Here is a 26,193-nt window from a genome sequence, read left to right on the forward strand (position 1 = left end):
TCTGATCATTTGTACATATACGATCATTTCCACTAAACAACCTATTCGCTGCTACTTCGTCACAAATTCCATTTCCTTGGTAGCAGCCTGGGCTGTATATGAACAGTGTTAGCCTGGAATTACAGATAACAAAAAGTTCCTCTCGAAAACAGGAGAAAGCACTTCATTATGAATGCGGGAATAAACAATGCCTTTATTCTGTTGAGAGTCTAAGAAACAAAAGTAAGAATATTTGGTTTAAATAGAAAACCCATATTACTAATTAAGGAATCTAGCTAAGAAAGGTTGAAGACAATTCCGGCTTGAGAACCAACACAAAGGTACCATAAGAGGGCACAGCAGCTCCTGGCCAGGGCTGCGTAAATCGCGGACCCCAGTTGCATTGGGCGAAGATCATGGGAGAGTTTCCGGAAATGGAAACAGAGTACAGATACTGGCTCGACATGTAGAGAAAAGCATTGCTCGCAGACCACGCACTGGTCAGAATACCAGCATTAACAATGTAGGGAAAAGTATGGATGCCAGCGTTGCGGATCGCAATGATCTAAGGAGATGCATCGGCATTCCACGCGCCAGATACAAGACCTGCGGATGTGAAAATGCATGTTGCTCCCATGGCCGAGATTCCAATAATGTTATTATGTGGCTTTTGCATGTTGCCTCAGCTATGTCTCGCCTTTGGCTTAAATCCCATTTGCAACTTGTTCAGAGATGAGTTGACAGAACGCCAATTAACACGTGAAGTACAAACACCCCTATTGTATCCCAGCATCTCAAGTCCTGTTGCGTGCCCCAGGCACTCCGCCTGTGTGCTGGGTGCAGCGCTTGGGATAATTGTCCACGATAGCCCTTCCGTAGCTATGTTGATCATATCTGAATATTTGGCTATAATCTATCGAGTCATTTTCTATTTGACCCTGGCTATGCAGCAGCCACTGAAACCTTTCCAGGGTACCGTCCGAGTTAAGTCGGTTATAATGTAGAGCCATGTCGATTGCTGTTAATATTAGTATTTTTGTGTATACTTGACAGAATCAGGTGCTTTCTTTATTACAGGCAGCACCCGTTACGAATAATACGTCTTTCCCTAGCAAGAATATAATAACGTTTGTCACCTCAATGGGCCACGCTCTCTACTTTTGCGCAGTTACCTATAGACTACGTTTGATATCCTCCAGGTCTTCGCATTTAACCGCATTGACCACCTTTTTGCATGCACCCCCATTTTGCAGGGTCTAACTGAATCAACCTAAATACTTCGTCCATATTATTTATATACGCCGGCAGGATAGGCCGGCGAAGAGGAAGCAGGCGTCGCAGCTACTCCGACCGGCAGGGTACACTATGGAGAAGGAGGCCCGGGGCTCCGAGTGGATGAGTGAGGAAAAGGAGGTCCCGGCTGCCCTCCTCGGCCACTGGAGGAAGAGATGGCTCACCGGAGCAGAGCATCACGATCGCCAGCGACGCGCCATCGCTGAGGAACCGGAGGGCCCTTCGACGCAGATACCGAAAGGGGGCAAGTATTTCGGCCTGAACCGACTGGAAGCGTCTACGCTGTGCCAGATCAGGACGGAAAAAATAGGACTAGCAGCCTTCTTATTCAAGACAGGGGGTTTTGGCGTGTACTCGCCGCTATGCCGCTGTGGCGACGCCCCTGAGACGGCAGAGCACGTAATCCTCTTTTGCGGGCTGTTGGAAGGACCGAGGGAACGATTACGGGCCGCCATCGCACCACGGCCACTATACTCTCGCAGAGACCTCGCAACGGCAACAGGAGAACCAGTAGTTAGTGGGACTATTGTAAGGTGGCTGCTAGGGACGGGTCGGACAGCTTCAAGGCCCAGATAGCATCGATCTTCTCAGGGGGGACTTTGTTGGTAGGTTGAGAACCAACGTAGTATGGTAGTGGACGTAACGCAGTCGCCAATAGGGCGAACCGACGACGCAGCGTATGTATTTAGTCCAGCCATTAGGGCACGGTTTGACATACGGGAGTACTAGTAGAGGTACCGGGGGCTTCGAGCCTACGGCGTATTTAATAATAATAATAATAATATTTTCCGTAGTAAAGGCTCTCTCCGAGGCACGTAGATATGCTTCTAGCATACGTTGCTTGTAAATTGGGGCTGTAGCCTTGTAGGAAGCGTAAGCCCTGAGCTCTTGGCGGTAGTAGGTCTTCAAAGGTGAGAACGGCCCGACATCGCACGGCTGGAGATCGTCACTGCAGTCTGAGGGTAAATACAGCACGGCGACTCTATTAGAGTAGGCTTTCCACATAAATTCGGCATGAATATGTGTCTGGTGGCCGTCGAGGATAAGGAGTCGCCATTCGGTACCCCTAGGCTTCGTCTCGGGGAGAAAAACCTGATCTAACCACCTATTTGCGATAACTTTATTACTCCAGCCCTTACTCGTCGCGGTGTATTCCCACTCAGGGATATTTTGGTCTGGGAACCACTGTGCTTGGACTCTCTTGCCGGAAAATACGCAGACAGGTGTACCCCGTTGGGTATGCGAAATGTACTCTAACCAGGGGCACCACGACGAAGCGTCCGACTTTGATACGCGTACCCGGCGTGAATTAGACGTCCCAATAACCGTACCATGCCCAGATTCCCCCTCTTGGACACCTGTCTCATCCATATTATACTCGTTGTCGGGTTTGATACGATACTTCGTACGTAAGCGTTCGAGGAGGGTGTAGAAGTCTCGGATCTTGTTCGAATCGGACGCTCTAACTCGGCTAGCATCTACGACGCGCCCAATTTTGGTACGTATCTGTGGATGGCGGCTAACGAAGTGATCCACCCAGTGTTGGCCGAGTGTATTGTTATCCCTTTGAGCAAGGAGGATTTCGGCAGCGAAGTCGGCCACATAACGCTTGCTAGGAGCCCGTCCACACACTTCTTCGTGTAGGATCCAGTTCACGATAACCTCCTCTTGCTCTGGAGTCAACTTTTGTTGCCTGGAGGCCGCGTCGCGATGCGAATTACCGTGACGAATACGGTAGGACAGTGTAGTCCCCTTGATACCGTACCGATGAGCTTCTACGGCCTGGGAAGAGCCCTGACGGACAAGCTCTTTAGCGCGTTCGATTCGCTGCTCAAAATTGTCCAGACTATTCTCCACTGGATTAGCCATTTTGTACGTAGATAGGGAGCAATTGCGAGGTAAATTGAGAGCCGTCGTGTTGTTGAGGCGTAGAAATTCCCTGCAAAATGGGGGTGCATGCAAAAAGGTGGTCAATGCGGTTAGCTCTTGAGGGTATGATGGTATTAGTGGCATAATAGCTCACTCTACATGAGGGTCATTATGAACCTCTACCGGGGCATCTCATGGTAGTGTGGAACTGCATCGTAAAGCGCGGCTGCCTTGCTTTGCTTTCGCACTGAACAGGTTTGTTTGCATCGTGTAATATAAAGTAACAGTGTGCGGGGTTTGGAAAACGGCCTGAAGATCATAAGGTCAGCCGTGGTCCAGCACCCCGTCTCTACTTGAGTTATTCTGAAAGTAATAAGGCGATGATGAAGAAGAGTGCATGTTCACATGGTACAGTTTTTCGGGAGGGTAGGGGGTGCCTAGGCCCAATTCGTATCTAGGTTCAGTTGATAGTGCAAATACGCAAACTAGTTTCACAATAGAGTCTTGGGACGATATTTCAAACACTATTATTAGCAACTCATCAGATCCTCTGCCAATATTCAAGCCATTTTGCATAAGCTCAAGATAGCAAAACCGATGATTGCTTCTTATGGCAACTATGACGACGAGTTTCATATGAAGAACATCTCAGGTTACATCTTTTACCGAGGCCATCCCTCTTGCGGGTTGTATATAAATTAGCATGAGGTTTCGGTGGATATCACGCTTGTCATTATTGTGAAGAACATCCAATAGCCCTGTCTTTCACCAAATCACACGTATCAGGCTGTCAATTGTCATTATGTCCGTTAGCTACCCTCCAAGCTACCACAGTGTATACAGCGAAGAAGTAGACCAGAGTGCGAGCACCAACTATAGCACCGCAAGCTACGACCACCAATCATCCGGCTCTTTGTCTCAGACTACCGGCATCACGGACAGCTTTGAGAAGACTGATCATGAGCACGATATGTCTGGACCTGCCAAGCCCCCAAATGACAGACCTGTGGCTGGTCGCCCGAGAGTGTGCTACAGGGCGGAGGGTTCGCAGCGCGGCAATCCACACCAGAAAACCACCAACATCGGGACCAGTACAGAGACTGCTGGTGAATATGAACTTGAGGACTTGGGTGATGTCAATAAGAACACCGCATCGTCACCTAGAGTTAGAGTCGCTAACACTGCGGGCAATGTTGTCCAGACGGTTGGGGACGCGATAGGTGTCATATCACGGGGTGTCGAAGAAACCATCTCAAGCGCAGCTGGTTACCATGGCCCTGGAAAACGTGCCGGGCGGATCATTGGAATGGTTGGTGCACATATAGAGACTGGACTGGGGCTGATTGCGAACGATATACGCGAAAAGTGAACATCTTCTAGGATAGCGTCATTTGTTGGGCACTTGGGGTCACGAAGATAGGATGGTGAGCATTATATCCTGATACGATGAGTAGGGGCTTTCACAATCCACTATGCACAATCCCCAGAGAACCTCATAACTTAAGCTGAAATTGGTGACTGATCCCATTCCTCGATATGCGGTCTGACGTATGTAACTTGGTAGCGGTTGTGTTTGCCTGACCCCTAGAGGTAGCCCCTTATTATGAGCTGCCCATTCCTTGCTCGATAACAGGTGGCGAGACTTTTACCGCGAGAAACGGTGAAGCCAACTGTTTTCTCACTAAAGGCAGTGCTGTGGCACTTGTGGCTACTCTCTCGCCTCTGAGCACCCTTCGACCTCACCCACCACGTATATTCAACTCTTCATCTAATGTCTCAGAGTTCAAGGCAACAAATAGCCCTTCATGATTCATTCAAATGGGTCAAGGGCCTTCAAGGGACACCGGAACGGTCAAAAAAGAAGAGTAGAGGATCCAGGCAACGTTGAAGCTCCGAAGAGACGGACTTCTCCTGGTTACTTACGGTCAAATGGGAGGCAACTGCGATCTGCCAGCGGCTCGCACGCTATCAGACTATCTACGCTATGAGCGATGCTGGCGGGTAGTAACCTGGAACGAACGAGGCCCCAAGCGATTTGACATTGGTGCCTGAATAGGCGATACAGAAGTCAACGATTACAATTTGCAAATCACTTCTCGGGAAAGTGCAATTCCTTCTCTATCAGAACGTAGAGCTGACTATTGGCAATATAGCCCACCATCGGAGAGGCCATGGCTCAGTTTGTGGAAGAATTTCCCAGTGCTCAGCAAGCACAGCTCTTTTATCTGCAAGTCGATAATCTGTTGCCAGTCACTCCAAGCAAAACTTCAATCCGTGACCTGACTACACACAAACCCAGAGATACTCTCGTCCACCTCCGAGCTTTCACCAATTCTCTCTAGCGCATTATTTACTGTTGTCCTACCACGTGTAGCTCAATCCCTTGATCGGAGTCTTCAGAGCAGGCTCGTACTTCCACTGGATTGAGGCACGCAGGGACACGACTGGGAATGGCCTCCGTAGTGAATTCAACGGGAAAAAACCTGAAGTTGCAGGTGCGCTTACGATTGCGGCTGGTCTGGACGCATTTTCATTGACGGAGTTTGGGCGGGCATCCTAGGTGGTAAGAATACTGAAATGTGCTGAAGCAGTTTATGGTTGACGGCGTTGGACACGATTGGGGTGCGAGGTGCTGTATGACCTCGAAAGTCGACAAGTGGCTATGCCATCACTACGTATTTTAAAGCCATATCCTGCCGGGGCGATGAGCTTGTCCCTCAAATAGGAGTTGACTTGACCATTCTTTGAGGCAGATCGACTACATAAAAAGGTTGACTGATCTTGAAAACCTCGAGAACTCTCATGAAAAGCTGTTGTGGGGGGTCCTAGTATCAAATATCATTAAATGTAGTGTAAATGCCAGGTATCATCTCGCATGTCTCTTGTTCACATTACCGCCGGGTGTAAAATACAGCTAGGCCGCCCCATGACGTCTCGCTTCCTATGTCTCGTAGAAGCATCCGAAAGGTTCCATTATGTCCCTCTCCTCCTCTTAAGTACTCCCGATCCCGCTCTATGCACCCGCCCTGGATCTCTGTGAGAATCCATGTCTATCCCTGTAGACCCAAGCGTCATGGAAAATACACACGATGGTGTGAGGTATAAAGGTAAGTCACTGCGTCCGCGTAAAGAAGGTGCGGCATCCCATTCACTGGCGCGTAGAGTTGTACCCACGGCGGTCGCTCCAACCCCAGCCATATGGAAGACAAGCAAAGATATCCTAGATCCTGCCTCCTTCTAAAACCTCTCTACCCAAGATCTCAATTTCGCCTGATTCTGCCGTACGACGACGCTCCATAACCCAACGTGTTTCCCCGCTGTCCTCTTCTTTAGTGTACGAGACACTGTCTGCACTGCCCTTGTGTCGATGCCCCATACCCGGTCGCTTTTGCGAGGGTACTCCGACGACGGGACTCATGGGATCAGACGAAGATGAGTACTTGGTCCACATGTCCGAATTGGACATACTCGTGCTCATCTCTACCGTATCCGACTCCTCGTCTTCAATGACAGGTGGGAAGGAAGCAGCTGAAGGTGGCGGTGGCGAGAAGAGCGGTGCGGGGACCGGCGATGTTCCGGAATTGGAAGTTGAGCTCGATGACGCGTTCAGTGGTGGAAGAATGGCATTATTGGGGATTGCCGCCGTCGACATGGTCAGTGTCGGACTTCCAGAGCCGCTGCCGGCCCCAGAGTCTTGGCTCCATAAGGAGAAGGCCGAGTTCTTCCGGCCATGATTGGGGGGCCCCGCGACACCGAGCAATTCCCTAGACTCCTGACCACATGCGAGTGGGCTAGCCGCTCCATTTTTATCACTTGGTGAACCCTCGCGCGAGCTCGCAAGCGACACCTGAGAACCACCCCAGGCTTTGGATCGCAGTCGTATTAAGGCGGACAGAGACATGTTGTCGTCATCAGCCATCATTGCGAGTTGAGCTAGCCCTGGACTCTGAAGCGATGCATCCCGGTTGCCGCCATTTGGCAACGTAAAACTCATGATGGAGTTGCGGTTGGAATACTCAGAGCGCTCGGTGATAGGAGTAAGATTAGGCTCTCTAGACACGAGATGTCCAGATTTGGTTCGAGCGACGCCGCTAGGGCCGAAGTAGCCACCGTTTGAGTAATGGAAAAGATTCTGCTCACTGAGAGGTTCCGGCCCATGATGTGGTTGATGTTGCGGCGCCGGTGCCGAATAGAAGCCAAACTCTTGGCCGTACCAGCCGTCTGAGTCATTGGCGAGGGCGCTGGCATTGGCTTCGGCAATGATAGCGTCGTCATCCAATTCATAATCATCCAGTCCCGTGGAAAAGCCACCGTCGAACTCATAATCATCGGCCGAGTCGATATTGTTCTGGGACATATCGGAACCACTGGTTGTAGGTGATGTGATAGTCACATCCGCTGGAGGCTGCAGATCTGAGTCTCTTCGAAACTTGCCAGTTGCGGCGGCTTTGTGAGCGGCAGCGGCCAAAGCCGCCTGATAAGCCGCCATGTTATCCTCTTCGGGGGCAGGAAATGCAGGGACCGGCGGTACTGGTTCCTTGGGCGAAGCCAAGTCTTTCTGAGTTTTCCCCAGACTCAGCAGTGATGTACGGGCCGTAGACTGAGAAAAGCCGGATTGAGCGGACAATCTTGAAGTGACATCGTCCGAGTTGCGTTTCTCCAGCTCCTGGGCAGCCATCCTTTGCGCCAAGGCATTGGCAAACATGCCAGGAATCGGTCTGCCGTACTGATCCGTATCGTCAAGATCGAATAACGACTCGTCAAAGGCCGTACCGTCTCCTTCGCCCTCGAACTCGTGATTTCCAAAGTACAGCTCGTCGTCCTTAGTTGGCAGGGTGGGAGCGATCTCATCGCCCTTATTCGGCAAGCCAGAACCAGTCTCTTCCTGTCCATTAGTGGGCGACAGTTGGCTCGGGTTCTCTATGGTCTCATCAAGCCCTTGAATCCCGAGACCAGTTGGACTATCTTGCGCTGGGGACCACGTAGGTGATTTCGCTAGAGAGGTTAATCCCGGCAAATCTAGGGAATCGATTTCGGGACCGCGGGCATCGGCTGCCTCACCAGTGGTAGCACGGCCGATGACATCGCCGGCGGCGTCTTGTGGAATAGGCTGCACCGCAGAAGAGGGCTGAGCAGACATCGACTCGGATCTTTGGAAAACGAAGCCCGCAAAGTTCTCTTGGTCATTATCGGGATCCAGTTCTGTCTCAAAATCTTCTTCGTCGTCGTAGTCAGCGTTTACTCCTGGTATTCTTTCCTCCAAGCCATCATCGTAGTCCATCGCATCGTAGTCGAACGCATCTTCATCAAAGTCATCAAAGCGAGAGTCCCGCTGGACAAAGGAATTTGGCCTCTTGTCTTGTTGTTTTCGGCGATAGCTTTCCTCAAGCAGCTTCTCCGCCTTGGCTGCTCCTATCATATCAAAGCTGAATCTGGAAGAAGTGCTCTTCATGTGCTTGGGAAGAGATGAGAAAGCATCCCTGCCTGACATTGTCGAACTCTTTCTCGACAACGAGGATATTGACGCCGGAATCGAGCTCTTCCTCCGATTGACGTCCTTGTCGCGTCTAGAGCTTTTACCAGACAGGCCATCAGAAGCGGCCTGTGAGGTTTCATCAAAGGGCTTCGTGAATGATGTCGAATCTGCTGAGGCGGCAGTGGACAAGGATGACTGTATGGATGGTGCCAAGGGAGCGGGTTCGTCCTTGGGAGGCACTGGTGGCGCTGGAGGTTCGGGTACTTCTGCAACAGGCGACGAGAATGTCTTCACCAGTGCCTTCCCTGTTCCTTTGTTGCTCACTTCGATGCTTGACACAATTCTTCTTGGACGCGGCGCACTGAAGTCATGGACACGTGTGCCTCGAATAGGTTCATATGAAGGCTCCTTACGTAACTCTAGCGACAGATCCGGGACGTTTTGACTTGTCTTCCTCCTCATAAGTAAAGTTGACATGGGATTCTTGAGGAAGGGAAGACTCTTCCGGCCCCTGGAGGGTTCCTGTGCCATGCTGTGAACAGGCATTCCTTGCAATTCCGTATGGATACCAGCGCCAGGCTGTCGCTTTCCTGCTGAGCCAACTCGGAGATCGGTCGGAGCAACAAAGGACTTGTTGGGCCACATAGGTGGTCGACTTGCAGGACTCGTCACAGAGGAATCTGGCTTGTACGACTGGCCGTCCTGGTAATCCGTCGGGCCCGGCCTCATAGCATCTTGCCCGTTGCGATAGTTCTGCAGGGCAAGTCCCCCTAGGAAGCCCAAGTCGTCATTGTGATGTGTCCTAGCCTGTGGCCGTGACTCAGACGCTTTCAGATCGATGGCGGACTCGTCATCGGCTGAGCTGACTCGTCTAATTGGAGGTAAGGTCGGAGCGAGTTGAGACTGCCGTTGCTGCTGCTGCTGTTGTTGCGACTGTGGCTTCCCGTGGCCGGTGAGAGGTACGCCTATCGAGACTCTCGGTTCGATGTCTGGAGACGGCACGCCTTCATCGGGAATCAACTGTGGCGGTTGAATCGCCGACGAATCCCACAGACCGTTCTCTGGGATTGGAGAAGTGGGGGTAGACGGCGCGCGTCGGTGGAAGCGGAGGTGTGAAAGCATTCCTGCGTACGGCTCGGGGCCTCGGGCTGGAATGTTCGATGTCTGAAGTCGCGCGTGTGTCGCGAGTCAGCACCGTATACGCTGCGCCGTAGCGTCGGGGATCCCGTTGCGCGCAACGCTTGGTGCCGTCTTGTGGCCGTCTTGTGGAAAAATTCGCGCCGTCATTCGAGGAATCGCGGGAACATCTCGCAATCCTTCGCAAGTAGTCTTTCTAGGCTCCAGACGATATACATGGGTGCTTGGGAAGCATATCGAGACGGGCGTCGTCGCTGGGTGATGAACCTAGTGTGAACGTGGGATTGGCTGAGGGGGAACTGCAACGAAAGTAAGCGGGTGCCTGTCCAGTGCGCAAGAAACTGCCAACTCGTGTCGTCGGAGGTTCTGAGAAGGATACGAAGGCTGATACGAATTCGTCGCCAAGCCCGAGTCTCGAAAAGTCCTGTGACAATTCAATTGTTGTTGCCCTTACCTATTTTAGGTGTCCGTTGGCAGTTACAAGCCTTGGATAAGTCTAGAAGGTGCCTAAGGTTCCAAGGCTGCACCACTCTCAGGCTGTGAGCAGCATGTGGACCCGCGACTACGTTGTTACCCGTCATTTGGAGCACTCTAAAATAACTAAAGCAGTTCGTCTCGAGCTCGGCAATTATATGGATCTTGGCCCGTGCAGTCCCCCAGCGCCAGATGTTCGCAATCATGGAGCCCTTGCTTGAGCTTTGAACTGCAACTTGGTATCCCCTCCCAATTTCTATTGTAGCCACGTGCGTCTTTCATTGCGGCAAACTCGGCCAATTGTTCGACCCTCCATGCAGACTTTCATAATGTCAAAATCAATCAATTGTCAAGCGTAGCCGCGCTAGTTAGAGTTCTCATGTTCCAAGCTCGTCACGACTTGAACCAATGCGAGTACGAGTGCGAGTGCGAAGGGCGCCATATCTCTCATGCCAAGAGCATATTCTCGAGCTTCCAGGATATGGGCATGAGCACGTTATCGTTGTGAGCTACTTCGAGCAGCGAGCAGCGCTAACCTCTCATACTGCCCGGATCGCAAGCCAGTCTGTCGTCTTCCATCCAAGTCTTCTTACATCTGTCCTAAGCATATGTCAGCTCTCCGAACGACAGGATGCTGTGCGTTATCCACTTGGCAGGGCTTTTACTCCTTGTCTTTGTGTCTCTTAACGTACGTACAGTGATATAATAAGAACTACGAACACAGGGTTGGGTTGGTGCAATGCAGTGTCGGACTTTGCGGTCGAGTGGTGTTATGACAGCGTTCTAGTCCTCAGCCTCATCCTTTCCATTCTCTCTTCAGGCGGTGTGGAAGATCAACGAGCTTCCAATCACGAGTTTCTTGGGTTTGTCTCGCTGTGCCCTGTTCTTTCATGTCATCTATCTCAAGTGGATAGCAACCATGGCTCAAACGAGGTTTCTCGATGGACAGCTGGCTTGAACCCCATCTTTCACCTTGACGACCGTCTTTTTAACCGAGCAGTTCGACTGCCAGTGTATTGTGGCAAACTACGTGCCTCAGCTTCAGGCGGTGCCTTCAGTTACTCAGAGCTTCAGTTGACGTTCAGTTCGTGGTCAGTGAAAATAGAATAACCCAACGCTAGCGGCCGGCCTCACTGGTACAACGACCCTTCACGTCACATTCAAATGGCCTGTCGGCCAAGCACTGCTTATTCCAGGAGCATGATTCGTCTTAAGGGGGACTGGGCTGTTGCTTAGTCGCTTTTCAGAATTTCTCTCATATCATTCCGCAATGTTTCAAACTCGGCTCTCTCTCCTTGGTATTGCAAAGGCTCGCATATCTCTAACAGCGGCAGCACTGTCTTGCCAGGCATAAAACGATTTTATTTTCGCTGACCAAATTGTTCATCTTGGGTTTCTAGAGACACAGTCAGTTGTCCAAAAAGAGATCTTGGCCAAAGGCACCTCCTTCACCAATCTCTATGCCACGGTCGCACAGTGTCGTCCAAGCAGAGCGTCGCTGTTCGGAGGACAAGCAGTACATTAAGTCAACATCATCAACGTGAGACACCCAGGAGGTAACTAAGAGAAATGACTTATTGCTGCGGAAAACGATGATTACCTCTCATACTGGTTAGTTAAGGCTGGGTACGATGCTGAATAGATTGGCAAATTCATGAATGGATGGTAACTGGAATCCTGAGAGCAATGAGCACAGGGGCAAAAGGCAGCTTGATAAACCACCTTCGTTACATGGATGATATTATGATCGGTTTCGCGGATAGACAATTGACAGCTCGGATCCAAGCACTTCAGGCCGTTGACGACATAGTCGAAGACGTTGTCAACCTCCTTGGGGGAAATGGGGTATAAGAAAACACCTACATCCTCTACGCAACCTATAACGGGTACTACACTGGCAGCCATTGTGCGCCGGCGAGAAAATCTTTTCTATAACGCGATAACACCAATCTGCCTTTCGTCGTGCGTGGACTTTGTCTCTGAGCCAATGTCGTATCGAATCCTACGGGCTTGCCCAAAGATGAATACTCGCGAACAGAACACAGCCGCACGAGCCTGGTCGCCGTGGGTGGCGCTGATCTGGAAGGCGTCGTAGTAGAGTCTAGGGCCAAGGCGGTGGCGGTGCTGGGATATTCCTCTTCTAGAAGCTGAACAAGAGAGTGGTAATCAGCTAGACTGGCAGCAGGGTTGTTCACCATGCCGGATGGATTGCCGGCCGCCTCGTCAAGACTCTGTATCTTGGTGCGTCGGGTGTCGCTGGCCTGTCTAGCGGAAGCGTCAAGTGAAAATGTGTCGCAGGCGCATTCGAATCCGAATGCGTAATTCAGCTTTGTTTGTCGTGTGGTAAATGGGCCACCCTCAGTATAGTCAATGGTGATCTCCTCCCCGGCGAGGATGGCCCGATAGCGTGACTTGTTTCAGTCGCGCTGTCTCCGTTCCAGTTTGTGGGAACTGGGAAGACAACTGTGATTGACGCGGCAGATGTTTGGGTAGACCCCCCCTGGTAGTCGAACCAGAGCCGCAGGTTAGCGCATTGATCTTGGTGATCCCGGAGAACGGGTTCTTTCCGGGGTAGTTGTTGTGGAGAGAAACTGATACTGCTTTTCCTCAGGAAGACCCTTGAGCTTTGAAGCCAAGCCTTTTTCGAGAAGCTCTGCTGCCATATTCTAGACTGTGAAAAGGGGCTTCTTGCAAAAAATCCGTATGCCCTTTTAAATATTGACATGAGCCACGACACCAGTCCCTTTACCCCAAATGGACACCAATTCGAACGTGTTTATTTCCATGTTGTTGGTTGAATCAATGCGAGCTTCTGGAAGCGCAGTCAGGATATCTCCTGATGCCTCAAGCTAAAAGTATTATACAACAGGTCAGTCAACTAATCACATGGAATTGGCCAAAAGAACAAACTTTTTTGCAGCGGTGTTGTTTGGAGGATCAAAAAGGACAGAGATTCTGTGTAGAATCAGAATCAAGAAGATAATGGGGGTTATGTGTGTTTTAGATATGTGTAGGGCCTGAAATGCCCTGTGTTGAAGAGTGTTGTTTGCAAGTTGGGCATCGTTTCTTTCAACAGGGCCGTGATGTAGTAGCCACAGATAGAGGCGTTGGCTGGGCGCTGAACATTTACGGTGCTCACGACCGTAGCCACGATTGTTTGGGAGAAACGCATGTTTAGTATATTGGCAATAGAATGTTTGGAATGTTGATTTATCTTTAAAAACGAACAATTCACACATGAGAAAATTGCAATCCAAGTTCTGACGGGTGTGCATCACCTCTCGGCTGTGGATGTTTCTTATGCAGATTGAGCCATAGCCGGCTACCGGCAGATATATCCCAATTACTCGAGGAACCCAGTGTAACTCCTGGTGGTCTCTCAAGTACAATGTCAGAACTCTATTCGATAATATTAGGTCTGATCCCTACTATATCTCGCTACAACACTAGGCGCTTCACGAGCTCCTATGCTACTGGGTCAACGCAATTACCTCAATGGGAAAACAAACATAAATTATATTTGTCACTTCGACCTCACTAAATCCTTGGCGATATATAGTCTGAATGGCATTGAGGCAGTGGCGCGGAACGCGTTGCTAGATGCCCGATGCATTTGTAACCGAGACACCTAGCCCCGGATTGGGGCTGCGGCGCATTTTGACAACTCATTCCATGTACTGCTGATCCCATCCATATTCTGGCGCATGCGCCAAACATATACCATCCGCACAATGCTTTAGGCAACCTCACCAACCTCACCATCCCTTCCGTTGGGTTGGAGATCAGATTAGTAAGCAAGATGGTCGTTGGATTGACCCACCGGCCATCTACAGTGAATTGGGTTGGTGACTTTATTGGTTGGCGTGTATAGGGGCCCACAGCTATAGCAACCATAGTTCAACCAACGTCACCAACCAAGTCTCCAAATTGCTATGGCTCGGCAACCAGGATCCGGAAGATTTATATATGAAGGCCAAAAAAAGATATTTTTTTCTTTCTCTATGATGGTTACTTCTGGTTTGAGGCGGGGTTTTGTAGCCCTGTACTTGGCCGTACCTTCCCACCTCCGGAGATTTGGTGGGCTGTGGTTTTTTCGCCAACCAGGTTGACTTGGTGAGGTTGCCTTGGGCTTTCATCCACATTTTGTACTAGGACTACATAGTATACAGACGTCAGATCTTCTGGGGTGAAGGGGCACTTTGAAGCAACACTTCCCAACACTTGCTGGTGGCTCTGGATCAAACTCAAGCACTGAAAAGGCTCATCTGTAACCTTTTTTGCGGCCTGCAACGGGGATCTTTTTATGCAGGTCTCAATTTCCCATGTTCAATAGTATGTCGTGTGCTCGATGATATTATACTAAACGTTCTCATCGCCCATTTTGCTTCTGACTTCTTGCAAGTAAAAAGGTCCTGTGGGGGAATCCAGATTACGACGAAACATAGCTTTCACAGAGACTACCAATTGTTCATTGGAAGCGTGTCATCATTTCAACTTTTATCTACTGCAATAAGGTAGTATTCCGACCCCATTTCAGCAGCCGAGGCCCCATCAGCCCCAGATCTCGGGAGCGCTAAACGTAATCGTAGCATTGTCCAACTTGATACCCAGATTAAACCGCAGAAGACCAGGCCAGAAGTTTTCGTAGTACTCATCACCCACAGCGTTCACATCATCAGCCACTGCATCGCCTGCTCCCTGGTCCATGTCAAACACTCCCAACGTCGCGTGATCCGTTGCCTGACCCGGCACTGTTGCCGCCCAGTGGTTGGTCCCCGGTAGTTCGCCATAGCTTCCGTTTCCGGCCGGCAAAGGTGGCTGGGCGAGAGTAGCATTGATGCCGATCCACTTGTACAGCTCCGTGCTAAACGGGATATTGTCGAGGAGCTGCGCCTTCCAGGTGGTCTGGAAGAAAGGCAGCTCGGCTGGATAAGCCTCTTCGGAGTTGCCAGTCGTGTCATAAGGATAGACCTTGACTGTGGTCTTCCCGTCCTTCTCGGTCCAGTCGAATTTGGCAAGATGCTTTGGGATATTCCAGTCTGAAGGCACTCGTTAGTTATGACTAGACCCCTGGCCTAGATGAGCGGACGGTCTTGATACGTACTCATTCTGCCATTCCAGCATGTATACTTCTGGCTCACGTAGATCCGTGACACGCGTACTTTCGTTTCCTCGTCGAGAATGCCGCCATCTCGCTCACGAGGGTATGAGAAGTATCCAGGCACGATGAGCAGTTCGTCGTAGGGGCCGACCGGGCTGTCAGTGTAGCGGATGATTTGGATCATGCCCAAAAGGCCCAGGTAGTCTCCTGCCGTGGCATTTACGTCGGCTCGCTCAAGCGGGGAGTAGGCCTTGGTCGGCAGGTCGGTTGGAGGGAGGACTAATGTGATGGAGTAGACGGTGCCATGAAGAGTCCAAGGTGCTTCCTCGTGGACAACTGGCTCTGTTGAGTTGTTGATGTACTCCTGGCTTGCGGCATAGCCAACCAAGGCCGCCAGAGAAGCTAAACCGTATACTTTCATGATGACTTTGCGCGTGTAGGTATCTAGAGGAGAAGACTGGACGCGACTCAACTCAAAAGAACGCAGACATCCGCCGGCAGCGATGGAGGTAGGGCTGGATTGTGCTTATAGCCTGATAGAACAATCTGCAATCTGCAATCGATGTCGCAGCATTCGATCAACAATACCCTTTCAGTGGATCCAAATATCTGGTACGGCGTCTTTAGATGAGCGCCCCCCGAACAATGCAGATTTTAAGAACCGTCTAGGCCTTGAAAGAGCCGTCAGAAGGATCCATGATTCTCTAAGAGGAGGCATTTCCGCTGCAAAATGCCCCTTTTGGTAACTGGGGCCGCTGTTGTTGGTTGCTTACCAGGTTCTACTGCCGATCTCCATACCATATTGCGGGTCTAGGGCTTAAGTGGAGGTGGGTTAAGCATTCTGACAGCGGTAGATGATGAAACTTTCGAGGAACCCGGGGGATTTGCAGGCATGGAGCGGAAATTCGTTCCCGATAAAAAGTCTGATGGTAATTATCTACCCACACCAATAGCGCGATACATAGCGTCGCTGTAATATTAACGGATTGCTACAGGACGCCCAGCAACGTGTGTAGCTCAATTCGGAAATATAGCATTACCGAGATGCTTATCCATAATATACTCACACATAGATAGATATCTGCATGATTACTAGAGACATGACGAGCAGCCATTATCACGTATGACCTGCACACACCTTAGGGGGTCCAATCGTGGAGTAGCCCCTCTGAGAGTAGCGAAGAGGAAGTCAAAATTACTGAACAGGTCATAACCTTCCGGACCCCGCATTAATTATCCCAACTAAGTCATCACTTCAGTTGTTATCAATGTTATGGTTATGGGGCGAAACCCTTGCAATCAGCTTCAAAAGGCCTCAAGTTGGGTTCTTGGAAGTGACCTATTAGCCGGTCTGTATGATCTCGACATAATTTGGCCCTCTCTATTTAACCATAGACCGTCCCCGTCATAGAATGAATACACCAAGCGGTTATTCATTCTTTCATGTCTAACATTTATGAGCTATAAATTTAAAGACCAAAATATGATATTCGGATACAATTAACAGAATTAACCAAGTTTCTCAAATCTTTATATTTGGGAGGCCTTTTTTAGCTGTCAGCAACGGCTAGGCCGTAAGGCAATGGTACAGAGTAAAGGAGAGTAATAGGCGTCCCCACTTGTTACGAACCGTTGGTTCTAACCTGGCCAAAACCAACCCGACAGGCCCTACAATAGGCCATGACGGAACCCCGCAGTGTCAGAGAACAGAATGCCATAGGCACCAGTGGGTGTCAGGACACTGAACGCAAGACACCGGTGGGGCGCCGGAGGGGTGTTTCGGACAAAAGACTCCCGAGTCATGATTACAATCTATGTGAAGCTTTGGGATGACGAGAGTCAAGATCCTTGGCATCGCCGACCCTGCTGTTATGCCGGGTCCAAGCGGCGGCCTAGCTATCTATATAAGGACCATCTCGAAGTAGGATAGGGAAGGAGCAGAGATCAATGCATCACCGTGGGCACCCCTACCTGAGACCGCCAGTGACCACCCGGTGCTACGTAGGAGGGACGCCCGTTACTCCCCATCACTCTGTACTATTGCCTTCGGCCTAGCCGTACCCTGACACGCAGGAACAAGGCCCCATAAGGATGGAAAGGAACAACTAGGCCCCCGACTAAAAGAAAAGGTCACGTGATAGGGATCACCAGGAGCGACGTGATCCAAGTGATCCAACGAGATCAGTGAAGGAGAGATGGATATATAAGGGACAGGACTCCCAGGAGTTTCATAGATAGACAGTCTCTACTTCAGTGATCAATCTAAGCATCAATCTAACCCATTGGTGAAGCAAACTGCCTTGCCGACTCTATTCCCGACTACCCTACTTGAATACTTCAGTTACCCAAAGCACTATACTCCATACGTCAGACCCCGATATTATTGCTTGAGGACTCCGCAGCAGGACTTACTTACTAGCACAAACCCTTACAGACTCTTTAGTGGTTTACGCAGCTAGACTATTAGAGGTTTCGTTACACGCGGCCCCTTAAATAGTACTTTAAGTACTAAGGAAATTTAGAGGGGCAAGTTTCCTTCTTTATATCTAACTACTATGTCACAGCGCTGGCGATTACAGAGCCACATAGTGCTGTATATAGCAGTTAGTGGGACCAAATGTCAGTAACACTGACATTTCTAGATCTTTTGGTCTATTGGCCTAGGGGCTTGGTCCTCCTCTTGTGACACTTTAGTACCTGACAGGGTAGCAAATTTATTGCCACCCACCGTATAGATAAGATAAGATAAGAGCTATAAAATAGCTCTGCCAGGCCAGAACAGCTGACCTGGCCATCCTTTCCTAATACAACAATTCACACCCCATATACACTCGCGTCAAACATTTAAGATATTTTGGTCTATTAGCCTAGGAGCTTGGTCCTCCCTTGCGACAACTAAGATACTAACTGTGGTGTTAGACTAACTGTTGGGTAGACTAGCTTTGGCTTCACTTTCGGATTATCGACAGCGTTCTACATAGGGTGTTTCTCACTTTAGGGATAACATTGGTATATTTCTTAACCCTTCGTATGTAGTGAACGGATCGGCTATAGCCTATCATTTGTTTTTTGAAGTTTTGTTTATTATACTGCCTTATAGAAGTCTACCGTTTATAAAGGCAGTGAAGTAGACTAGCTACTATATCTGGAAAAAAAAACAGTAGAGGCCTATGCCCCTTATGATCTCTCCTAGTGCAACGAGGATACCACACGCCTCACGATAATAGTCAGGTAATGTAAAAAGCGACTGATGATGTGCTAATAATACGGGTGTATATTGCAAGGCTGATTCTTGCGGAATCTAAGTTAAGTGGGAACATCCGAGACCTCCTCTTTGGCTGGACACTACTGTACTTCAGCGAAATACGTCTTTGTCTTTAAAGTCGTTTCCAAAACGACAATGCTCCCTATACAAAGTCAGGGAGGCAGGGCCCTCCAATTGTACAGTTCTTTTTTCCTCATCAACCAGCGAATACTACCTGCCATTTTACTGGTGGCTTGTTGACGTAGTTCATCTTACCTGGCTCTGTGACGTACCTTACACCATGGCCGTCCCAGAACATCTGGCGCTGCCGCACTTCAACGGCAACTTCTCGCTGGTCGATTTTTTTCTTGCACCCGAATCTCGACGCCACAAACAGCAAAGGAGCAATCACCTGACATAAGTTTGAATAAAAGAACAGCGCAGAGTCACTCCCAAGAACGAATCCAAGGTCTTGTAAGGAAAACAACCTCTAGTAACCACAAACTTCCCTACCTTCCTAACCTTGCTTTTCTTAATATCATACATGGGACAAACGAGGTGGAGAAAACCGAGCCCGTCATCGGCAAGTCGAAAAGCCACATATGGCTGTGTCTGCTTGAAGAGATACTCAACGGCGTCAAGGGCGGCAGCAGCACTACCACAAACGACGGTGAAGGCATCGTCCAGACTGACGATTTCCTTAAGCAGGGCTGGGAGGGCTACGATGCCGGAAAGACGTACGTAGTCCGCTTGAGCATGTGGAGCGTGAATCCTGATGAGTCGGAGCCCTGGCGCAACGAGCAGGTTTGGGGTATCCAACATGGACGATGGACGGGTGGTGTTGCGTTTACTAAGGGGGCTATTAGAGAAACCGCACGGCTTGTATACGATTACGAATCGTAGAGTTTAGGAGCGGAAAGCAATATATTTGGGATTTGATGCACGGACGGCCATAGCAGAATCGATACTTATTAACGTACCTACTTATAGGCAGTGTCTTATCCAGGCATACCAAAAGGTTGCAGCCTCATTAGTCCATAAATTTTCGCGCGTCACGTGCTGAGGCCTTCCGTTGTTCCCGGAGGATGGAGGCATCCCGGGCCAGTAAGCAATGATGTATTTGTCTACTACCAGTATCTGAATCTGTGAATGTGAAGTTAAGATCAGCAAATCCCCGCCCAATAGTCTCGCTCCAAAACTATCTCATCTATTTTCCTTCAGTCTACAATGGCTGCCGCAAGAACCACCACGCCAGACTTGGTCGCCGAGGCAGGATTGGCACCAGCACCAGATACGTCAGCGACAGCCCCCGCACCCGCACCAACAAAGCAAGAACTAGAGTCTCGCGCCAGAGAATATATCGCACAAGAAAAATTCAATCGCAGATTCACGCTTCCTGCGACAGACGCTCATGATGAGCTAACCGTGACCTATGCCGTCGGCGGCGTGGACAGCGACACTGCGCCGACTGTGCTGTTTATTGGTGGCATGTACGGTGGGAGATTGCTTGTCAGCATGACCGACCATGTAGGGCAGAGTCTTGGGATGAGAATTGTTGTGATCGATAGGTAAGAGCGGGACCCAGAAGCAACTTTTCAAGAGGGAACCGGTTCTCTAACTATCACGGCTTGCGTAGGCCGGGAATGGGTGGTTCGACAATAGTCGATGTAGGGCTCCGCTTGTCGGTTTGGCTCGAAACAGTGCCCCTTCTTATGCGCACCATCAATGCACAGCACGTGTCCATTGCTGCTCACAGCTGTGGTGTCATCTATGCGCTCAACACCATATACGAGTTGCCATGGATCTTGCCCCCGTCCAATCGTAAGCTGTATCTCTTCTCACCTTGGGTCAGCCTAGAGCACTCGGGCATGACGATGTTGTCCATCTCTTCGTATCTGCCCTCACCTCTCATCAACCAGTTCGACAACATCGTCCGCTTCGTCAACTCCACCATGATGCCTGCTGTGCATTTCTCGGGTATAGTATCTAGCGCGCTGCCGGTGTCTTCCACGGCCGACCAGGAGGGTGGTGGCTCGGGAGACAGTGGCAGGACAAAGCCCCTGCCGAGACATGAGCGCGATGAGACCTGCCGCGAGTATTGTGGAGTTTCGGCTGCAGAATACTCGGCTAGGTCCAAAGAACTTATGCACGCAATGTTTGAAGAGAGCACACGCGCTGCTAATCACGAAGCCCTACTCTCACTACGGAAAGGGGTCGCCGGAGAATGGGGTGTGTGCGATGATTATGAGACGTACCCTAACGCTCTGGAAGCCAAGATGCGAGAATTCTCCCGGGAAATAGGGGGAGGTACGAGCCGGGAGACGGGCCAAAGTAACTTGGCACTAACTAACAATCCCTTCGTGATCAAAGCATTCTGGGCGGAGAAGGACCAGATGATTGAGAAAAAAGGCGAAAAATACTTCAATAAATGCTTTGAGCGTTTTTCCGAGACCAATGTGGGATCTAGCGGCGACGGAAACGAGCATAGTTATCTGCTCTACGAGAGCGAGGTGGTACCAGAGACAACCCACGACACAGTTGTCCTACCCCAGTATGAGGCTTTGCCAAGGGCATTGAGAGATATGCTAGGGCGACAGGAGTAGTACGAGCATTGACGATAGCCTTTCTTTGGACGATATTTGTTCAGACGTGATACGTGACGATTGGGGGACCTCACACATCATGTAGATCAACTTATCTAATATACATGATAAGGGCTATAAATAAGCTCTGCCAGGCCAGAATAGCTGACCTGGCTAACTCTTCCCAATTTATAGAACCTTTCCCAATACAGCAATTCACGCCCCATATGCACTCGCATCAAGACGCTAACTTTATCGAGATACAATACCAATGACTATGCTGTTGTGATCCCGATCTTAAGACAGTTTCTGTTCCTGATTTTTGAAGCTTTATTTGGTAAATGCGCTATCCTTTTTCTTGGCATATATTACTTCACGGCCTTTAATGCCGGCGAAGTCAAATAGACTGCTAAGGACAGCTGTCATCAGCTCCCGGCAGCTAGAGCCGCCACAAAGGATTATCTGCTTCTATCCTGAATCACGTACACGAAAAGGGTACGCGCAATACCGCGCAGATGCATGGATTAGCAACGAGTAGTGATGACAATTCTCGATATCGCGATGGAGGACGTTTGTATACGACAACAGGAACAGGGTTGAACAACGCCAGTTACCGTAGTTAAACGGGACGAGTGGCCCGATGCATGTAACACTTGTGAACCACATGGACACTCAGCTAGCATGCCTATGATGATGCAATGATGCGAGGAAGTGAGAGCTCATGCGTGGTATTATCACAAATCGGCTAGACTGGTCGTTACGCCCGGTTGGTGGTGGTAGGGGCGCCGCCGATAGCTTCTTGCTAGACTTCGCGTAGCAGAATGCTAAGGCGGGGGTAGGAATGGACATCGTAGGCGAGTTTATGTAACTAACCCACGATTTGTTATTGAAACCTATTTATTTAACGGGATAGATGCCTAATATAGACTGATAGGCCCTTTCTTCGCCTATGCTACCTATTCTACTTCAGTAATCGCGTAGGCGCTAGTGTATTCGACTTCTTCAAGGAACGCCGGACAGGTCGGGGGTATGCCGTTCGAAGCGGGCGGCATTGCACTGTAGCGGGTAAATGCGTCTAACTGCAAATTTGATATGTTATAGAGCTTTTAACAGCTTCCAAACGGTGGTAAACCCGTCCGATTTAGGCTTGATTTCGCCGATTTCTGTATAGGAGGGTAAAAACAAAGGAGAAGAAGTTTCCTATTATTATTTAGGCCACCGAGGTAGCAGACTTATTTATAGAAGACGGCTAGTCACATGAAGAATTCGATAAATACGGCCTAGACCCGTTAAGCCAACTTCACAAAAGGTTTTCTTAACCTATCAGCTATCCGAATAGCCCAGGGTAAACGAAATAAGAAAATACAGTTAGAAATTGGATTTTTTCTTCGAAAGACGGGCCCTCCTAAAAGAGGGCTTGAAAGAACGTGTGTAAGCCTTTGAATCCTTAAACTATGTGTGTTTTTTATATAATAATTGAGAATGAAGTACCACTGGCAGTTCCGTAGAACCCTGGAAAACAGGGCAGCATACAAAAAGGTGGTCAATGTGGTTGGTATATCCGTATAAGTAGGCATAGCCGAGGTGTTGTGGAGGCGCACGTTGAATGCTTTATGCAGGACACATATTGAAACGGGGTCAGGCGGTCAGTAGGATATACCCACCACCTAACACACTGATAAGACGGCTCCAGCAGAAACGAATTCCATCTGAGGTCTGATCAGACGAAGCTCGTAGTGCTGGTTGTAATAGCGAAGCTCCTACAGGTCTTGTGCGCAAGTTGGTCGAATGTGTCTCTGTAATTTGCGACAGGACAATTCTCAGAATAGGACGCCTGCCTCTGAGAGTCGAATTGAAGCTGTCACTGGCACTGGATTGGTCTGATCAGGGCAAGATGAAGCCTCCTGTAGTTTTCAAGGCTAAGATAAAGGCAAAAAAATGGATTCTTGAAAGCTATGTCTGAATGCACATACAGGTGAACTGAATAAACTAAAAACTGACTAACTGACTAGAAACGAAGGTGAAGAAGAAGATGGTAGAATTGAAGATGGTGAAGAAATCATCAAGATGATCCGTCCCTGCGTACTTCTTAAAGTGAAGAAAAGAAACGTCCTCCCTGCCCCTAACTACAATATATGAGCCAGAGGTAAATTTTTAGTGGTCTGGCCACCTCATATGTGGCAGTCCTGTTGCTTGGACATGGCTAGGGCAGAGCCTAACCGTGCTTTGCTGTTATTTTGAGGCATCTTGTTTTTTTCCACCTTGGCACCTTGGTGTCGTGAAACCAAGCCTTCCCCAATAGTGTAAAGCAGATCATAGAGATGTAATGTGTGAGAACGCGGACCTGATATGTGGGAATCGATACTCGTCCTCTACCTAGCTAACGCTATACTGTGTTGTGTATTTGCATCCTCGTTGGTTCCTTGCCATAATTGAGATCCACCCAGGAAAGAGACGTGTTCTCTACAGGTCTAAGCTCGACGGGAGCCGAGGCCTTGAATGTCGTGTTGTGCACCGTCCACTCCGTCTCAGCTGGGGCTTGCCTACTCCGGTTGCCTGTCGGTTCGATACGACTGAAATGGTGATGAGATGAGGCGCTGTTACTATATAAGTGCGTGGAGGCATTGTTCGTTGTGCCAAGAAGCGAGGGCACAAGTTTGCTAAACAGGGCGCGCACCGCTGGCAGGCAACTACAAACAATACCCGCCGCTGCTTCCATGATACTCAACAAGCCTGGCTCAACGTAGTCGTACGTCGCATTAGTCGTGTTGGCGAAGACAACTAGACTCTTCAAGCGGATTATACTGATAATCGTGATGCTGGTGGTATTGAGCTCAAGTCAGTAAGATGCGATCTAAAACTGGGTTGCACACGACCATTGGTTGACTCACAAGAATCCTAGAGAGAACATTCCCATTATCTGTATCTTTTTCCGTAAAGAGATGGATAGTTTTGCCAGTTCAGGCAAAGGCAACACAATGACTGCTATATCAAGGAAGATGTTGATACCAGCGGATGCCCAGCTCTGGGCATGAATGTTGCCGCAGTACGCATCGTAGGAGCCATCCCAATTTCGCCATGCACCATCAATGGGGAAGCACTGGAATATGGTTGCGAATTCAAAGGCGATAAAGTATGCGAAATTCGATAAGATGAGAGCGTGACTGCCCACGATGATCAGACCCGATGGGAAAACCTTTAAATAAAATAAGAGGATTGAAATTTTCGTCCACGGAAGAATGGCAGCATAGAAGAGCTCGTCCCACCAATATAGCTTTCGAGGTCAGCTCGTGATTCTGACTATGGTTGGGGCTCGACGTTTACATTCAGAATTGATGGTATGTTGTCGTAGGGGATGTTCCACAAGTCCTTGCCAAGTCCATCTTCGGCGAGTTGAAATGCAGTCCAAAGAAATGGAACAGTGCAAAGCTGCAAGGGTTAGCGGAATTGTTACCTGGAGGACGAACAGCACGACAACTCACCACGCATCCTCCCATAATTATATCGCCGAGATCGATACCTTTGGTCCTCACCACAAGCCTAGATGCTATACTCAAGGCATAGAAGATGGTGCTCAGAATAACGGCGACGAGGGGAACTAGCCACACGACCAAAGATTTGTCATGAGGAGCTATTCCGCAACTGTCCTTGGACCACTTCCCCGAAACTTAAGGAGCATATCAGCCTCAAGTAGTCGGGGTCTATGGATGCAGGCGGGTCTTACTCAAAGCATCTCGAACGGAACATCCGTCACGCAGACATGCTTCAACGTCAGCCGCTATGGTCGTGTTGGCGCAGACGCAGTCGAAGTCGAGACCACATTGCGACGCTAGAATCACTTCGGAGAGGCACGCGAGCTGCTATAAGGTTAGTCACGATACCTACCAATAAAAGAAATATAGAGGCAGCATGAGAACGTACACCGCAGTCGGGAAGCGCCGTTAAGTTGAGGCTCGAAACATCAATGGCAGCAAGGACTCCCATTCCCAGGGCTCCAAACGTCCAAGCGGATAACGACAAGACTAACATTTCCAATGGTCAAGATAGGCGCCGAATAAAGGATCAGGAAGGGGCACGTTGGCCCGAGGACCAGACCTTGAAATGTAGTTGTGCGACGATGGTAGGACAAAGGCGAGGGTCGCTCGCATCGTATCGTATTCACAGATTATAACCGGAATTTAAAATGAAAGTGTGTTCAGTATTAAGCCATTGTCTAACAGGGTGATCTGCATGCCGCAATTCCTGACAACACTCGTACACGAATGGCTGCTAACCGAGGCAGAAATGGCTTGATAGCCCCAGAGATATCTTTTTCCGGATCGACATGGTGTTCCGCGCTGCGGGCTTGGGCGATGAATTCTACTTAAGTGAGCCAAGTCTTCTCCAGAGACGGCAAGAACCACTGGAGGAACCAGGCGGGAACCATTGACTTGGCTTCCAAGGTTTTCTTTCCAGGATTCACTACCATCGAACGGTTCCAACGATGGGATCAAGACAGCAAATGATCGCGAGAGCCGCTGCAAGCAGAAGGTAGTGTCTGAATAATGGATCATCATGAGCGGGGAGACAGGGGACCTTGGCGAGAGCCGGCAGTGGCCAAGCATACGAAGTGGCCAAGCATACGAAGTAGCCAATGCATTAGTATGACTTGTCAAACGCGGCTCGGGATGCAGCAAGTCCGATAGCGTATGTGATTAATGCAGGTACTGAATTTTCATTGTGATCAGCAAACAGGTCAATGGAACCTAAGTGTGCCTGGCAGTTGTGTACTTACATATAGATACACGGGTGCTGAGTCTAAGTCTGCGCAGGTTCGTCACAGCGTGTAAGTTAATACCGAGAGCCGTGTGGTCTCGAGCACGTCAGCATGTCTGCCCTGGCTGGTTCTCGATAACCTCCAGATGGCTCGAATTTCGGTTCATACATCATCTGTCAAGTTCTTGGGGATTCTGGGGTTCGATACTTAGGAAGAATGCTGTGGGTATTCGTTGGTTCTTAGGTAGAGCGAATCAGCAATCTCAGGTCTTCAGACCGCGAC

At 49.6% G+C, this 26,193-nt stretch overlaps 6 protein-coding genes across 6 annotated transcripts; 3 read left to right on the forward strand and 3 right to left on the reverse strand.

Moving 5' to 3' along the window:
- Positions 1-3,943: 3,943 nt before the first annotated feature.
- Positions 3,944-4,510, forward strand: BCR38DRAFT_485459 (uncharacterized protein; the record flags this gene model as incomplete). Its single annotated transcript, XM_040863886.1, has 1 exon — positions 3,944-4,510. One exon carries the CDS (start codon positions 3,944-3,946, stop codon positions 4,508-4,510), a length of 567 nt encoding a protein of 188 aa, XP_040715714.1.
- Positions 4,511-6,361: 1,851 nt separating this feature from the next.
- BCR38DRAFT_409677 (uncharacterized protein) lies at positions 6,362-9,739 on the reverse strand (the record flags this gene model as incomplete). Its single annotated transcript, XM_040858394.1, has 1 exon — positions 6,362-9,739. The coding sequence occupies one exon, from the start codon at positions 9,737-9,739 to the stop codon at positions 6,362-6,364; it is 3,378 nt and encodes a 1,125-aa protein (XP_040715715.1).
- A 4,960-nt stretch (positions 9,740-14,699) lies between these two features.
- BCR38DRAFT_369865 (uncharacterized protein) lies at positions 14,700-15,961 on the reverse strand. Its single transcript, XM_040857269.1, has 2 exons — positions 15,333-15,961; positions 14,700-15,267 (listed from the first exon to the last, which is right to left on the reverse strand). Exons 1-2 carry the CDS (start codon positions 15,748-15,750, stop codon positions 14,780-14,782), a joined length of 906 nt encoding a protein of 301 aa, XP_040715716.1. The 5' UTR covers positions 15,751-15,961; the 3' UTR covers positions 14,700-14,779.
- Positions 15,962-18,874: 2,913 nt separating this feature from the next.
- Positions 18,875-19,564, forward strand: BCR38DRAFT_524383 (uncharacterized protein; the record flags this gene model as incomplete). The annotated part of the gene is made up of 2 exons (XM_040865295.1): positions 18,875-18,928; positions 19,132-19,564. The coding sequence occupies 2 exons, from the start codon at positions 18,875-18,877 to the stop codon at positions 19,474-19,476; spliced, it is 399 nt and encodes a 132-aa protein (XP_040715717.1). The 3' UTR covers positions 19,477-19,564.
- Positions 19,565-19,800: 236 nt separating this feature from the next.
- Positions 19,801-21,176, forward strand: BCR38DRAFT_458026 (uncharacterized protein; the record flags this gene model as incomplete). Its single annotated transcript, XM_040862111.1, has 2 exons — positions 19,801-20,141; positions 20,210-21,176. The coding sequence occupies 2 exons, from the start codon at positions 19,801-19,803 to the stop codon at positions 21,174-21,176; spliced, it is 1,308 nt and encodes a 435-aa protein (XP_040715718.1).
- A 2,153-nt stretch (positions 21,177-23,329) lies between these two features.
- On the reverse strand, positions 23,330-25,648 carry BCR38DRAFT_211548 (cfem domain-containing protein). Its single transcript, XM_040854160.1, has 6 exons — positions 25,077-25,648; positions 24,880-25,012; positions 24,638-24,822; positions 24,480-24,584; positions 24,047-24,429; positions 23,330-23,974 (listed from the first exon to the last, which is right to left on the reverse strand). The coding sequence occupies exons 1-6, from the start codon at positions 25,182-25,184 to the stop codon at positions 23,542-23,544; spliced, it is 1,347 nt and encodes a 448-aa protein (XP_040715719.1). The 5' UTR covers positions 25,185-25,648; the 3' UTR covers positions 23,330-23,541.
- Between the last annotated feature and the right edge of the window lie 545 nt (positions 25,649-26,193).

Source organism: Pseudomassariella vexata (assembly GCF_002105095.1).
Source record: "Pseudomassariella vexata strain CBS 129021 chromosome Unknown BCR38scaffold_7, whole genome shotgun sequence".
In the NCBI taxonomy this organism is placed as follows: Eukaryota; Fungi; Ascomycota; class Sordariomycetes; order Amphisphaeriales; family Pseudomassariaceae; genus Pseudomassariella; species Pseudomassariella vexata.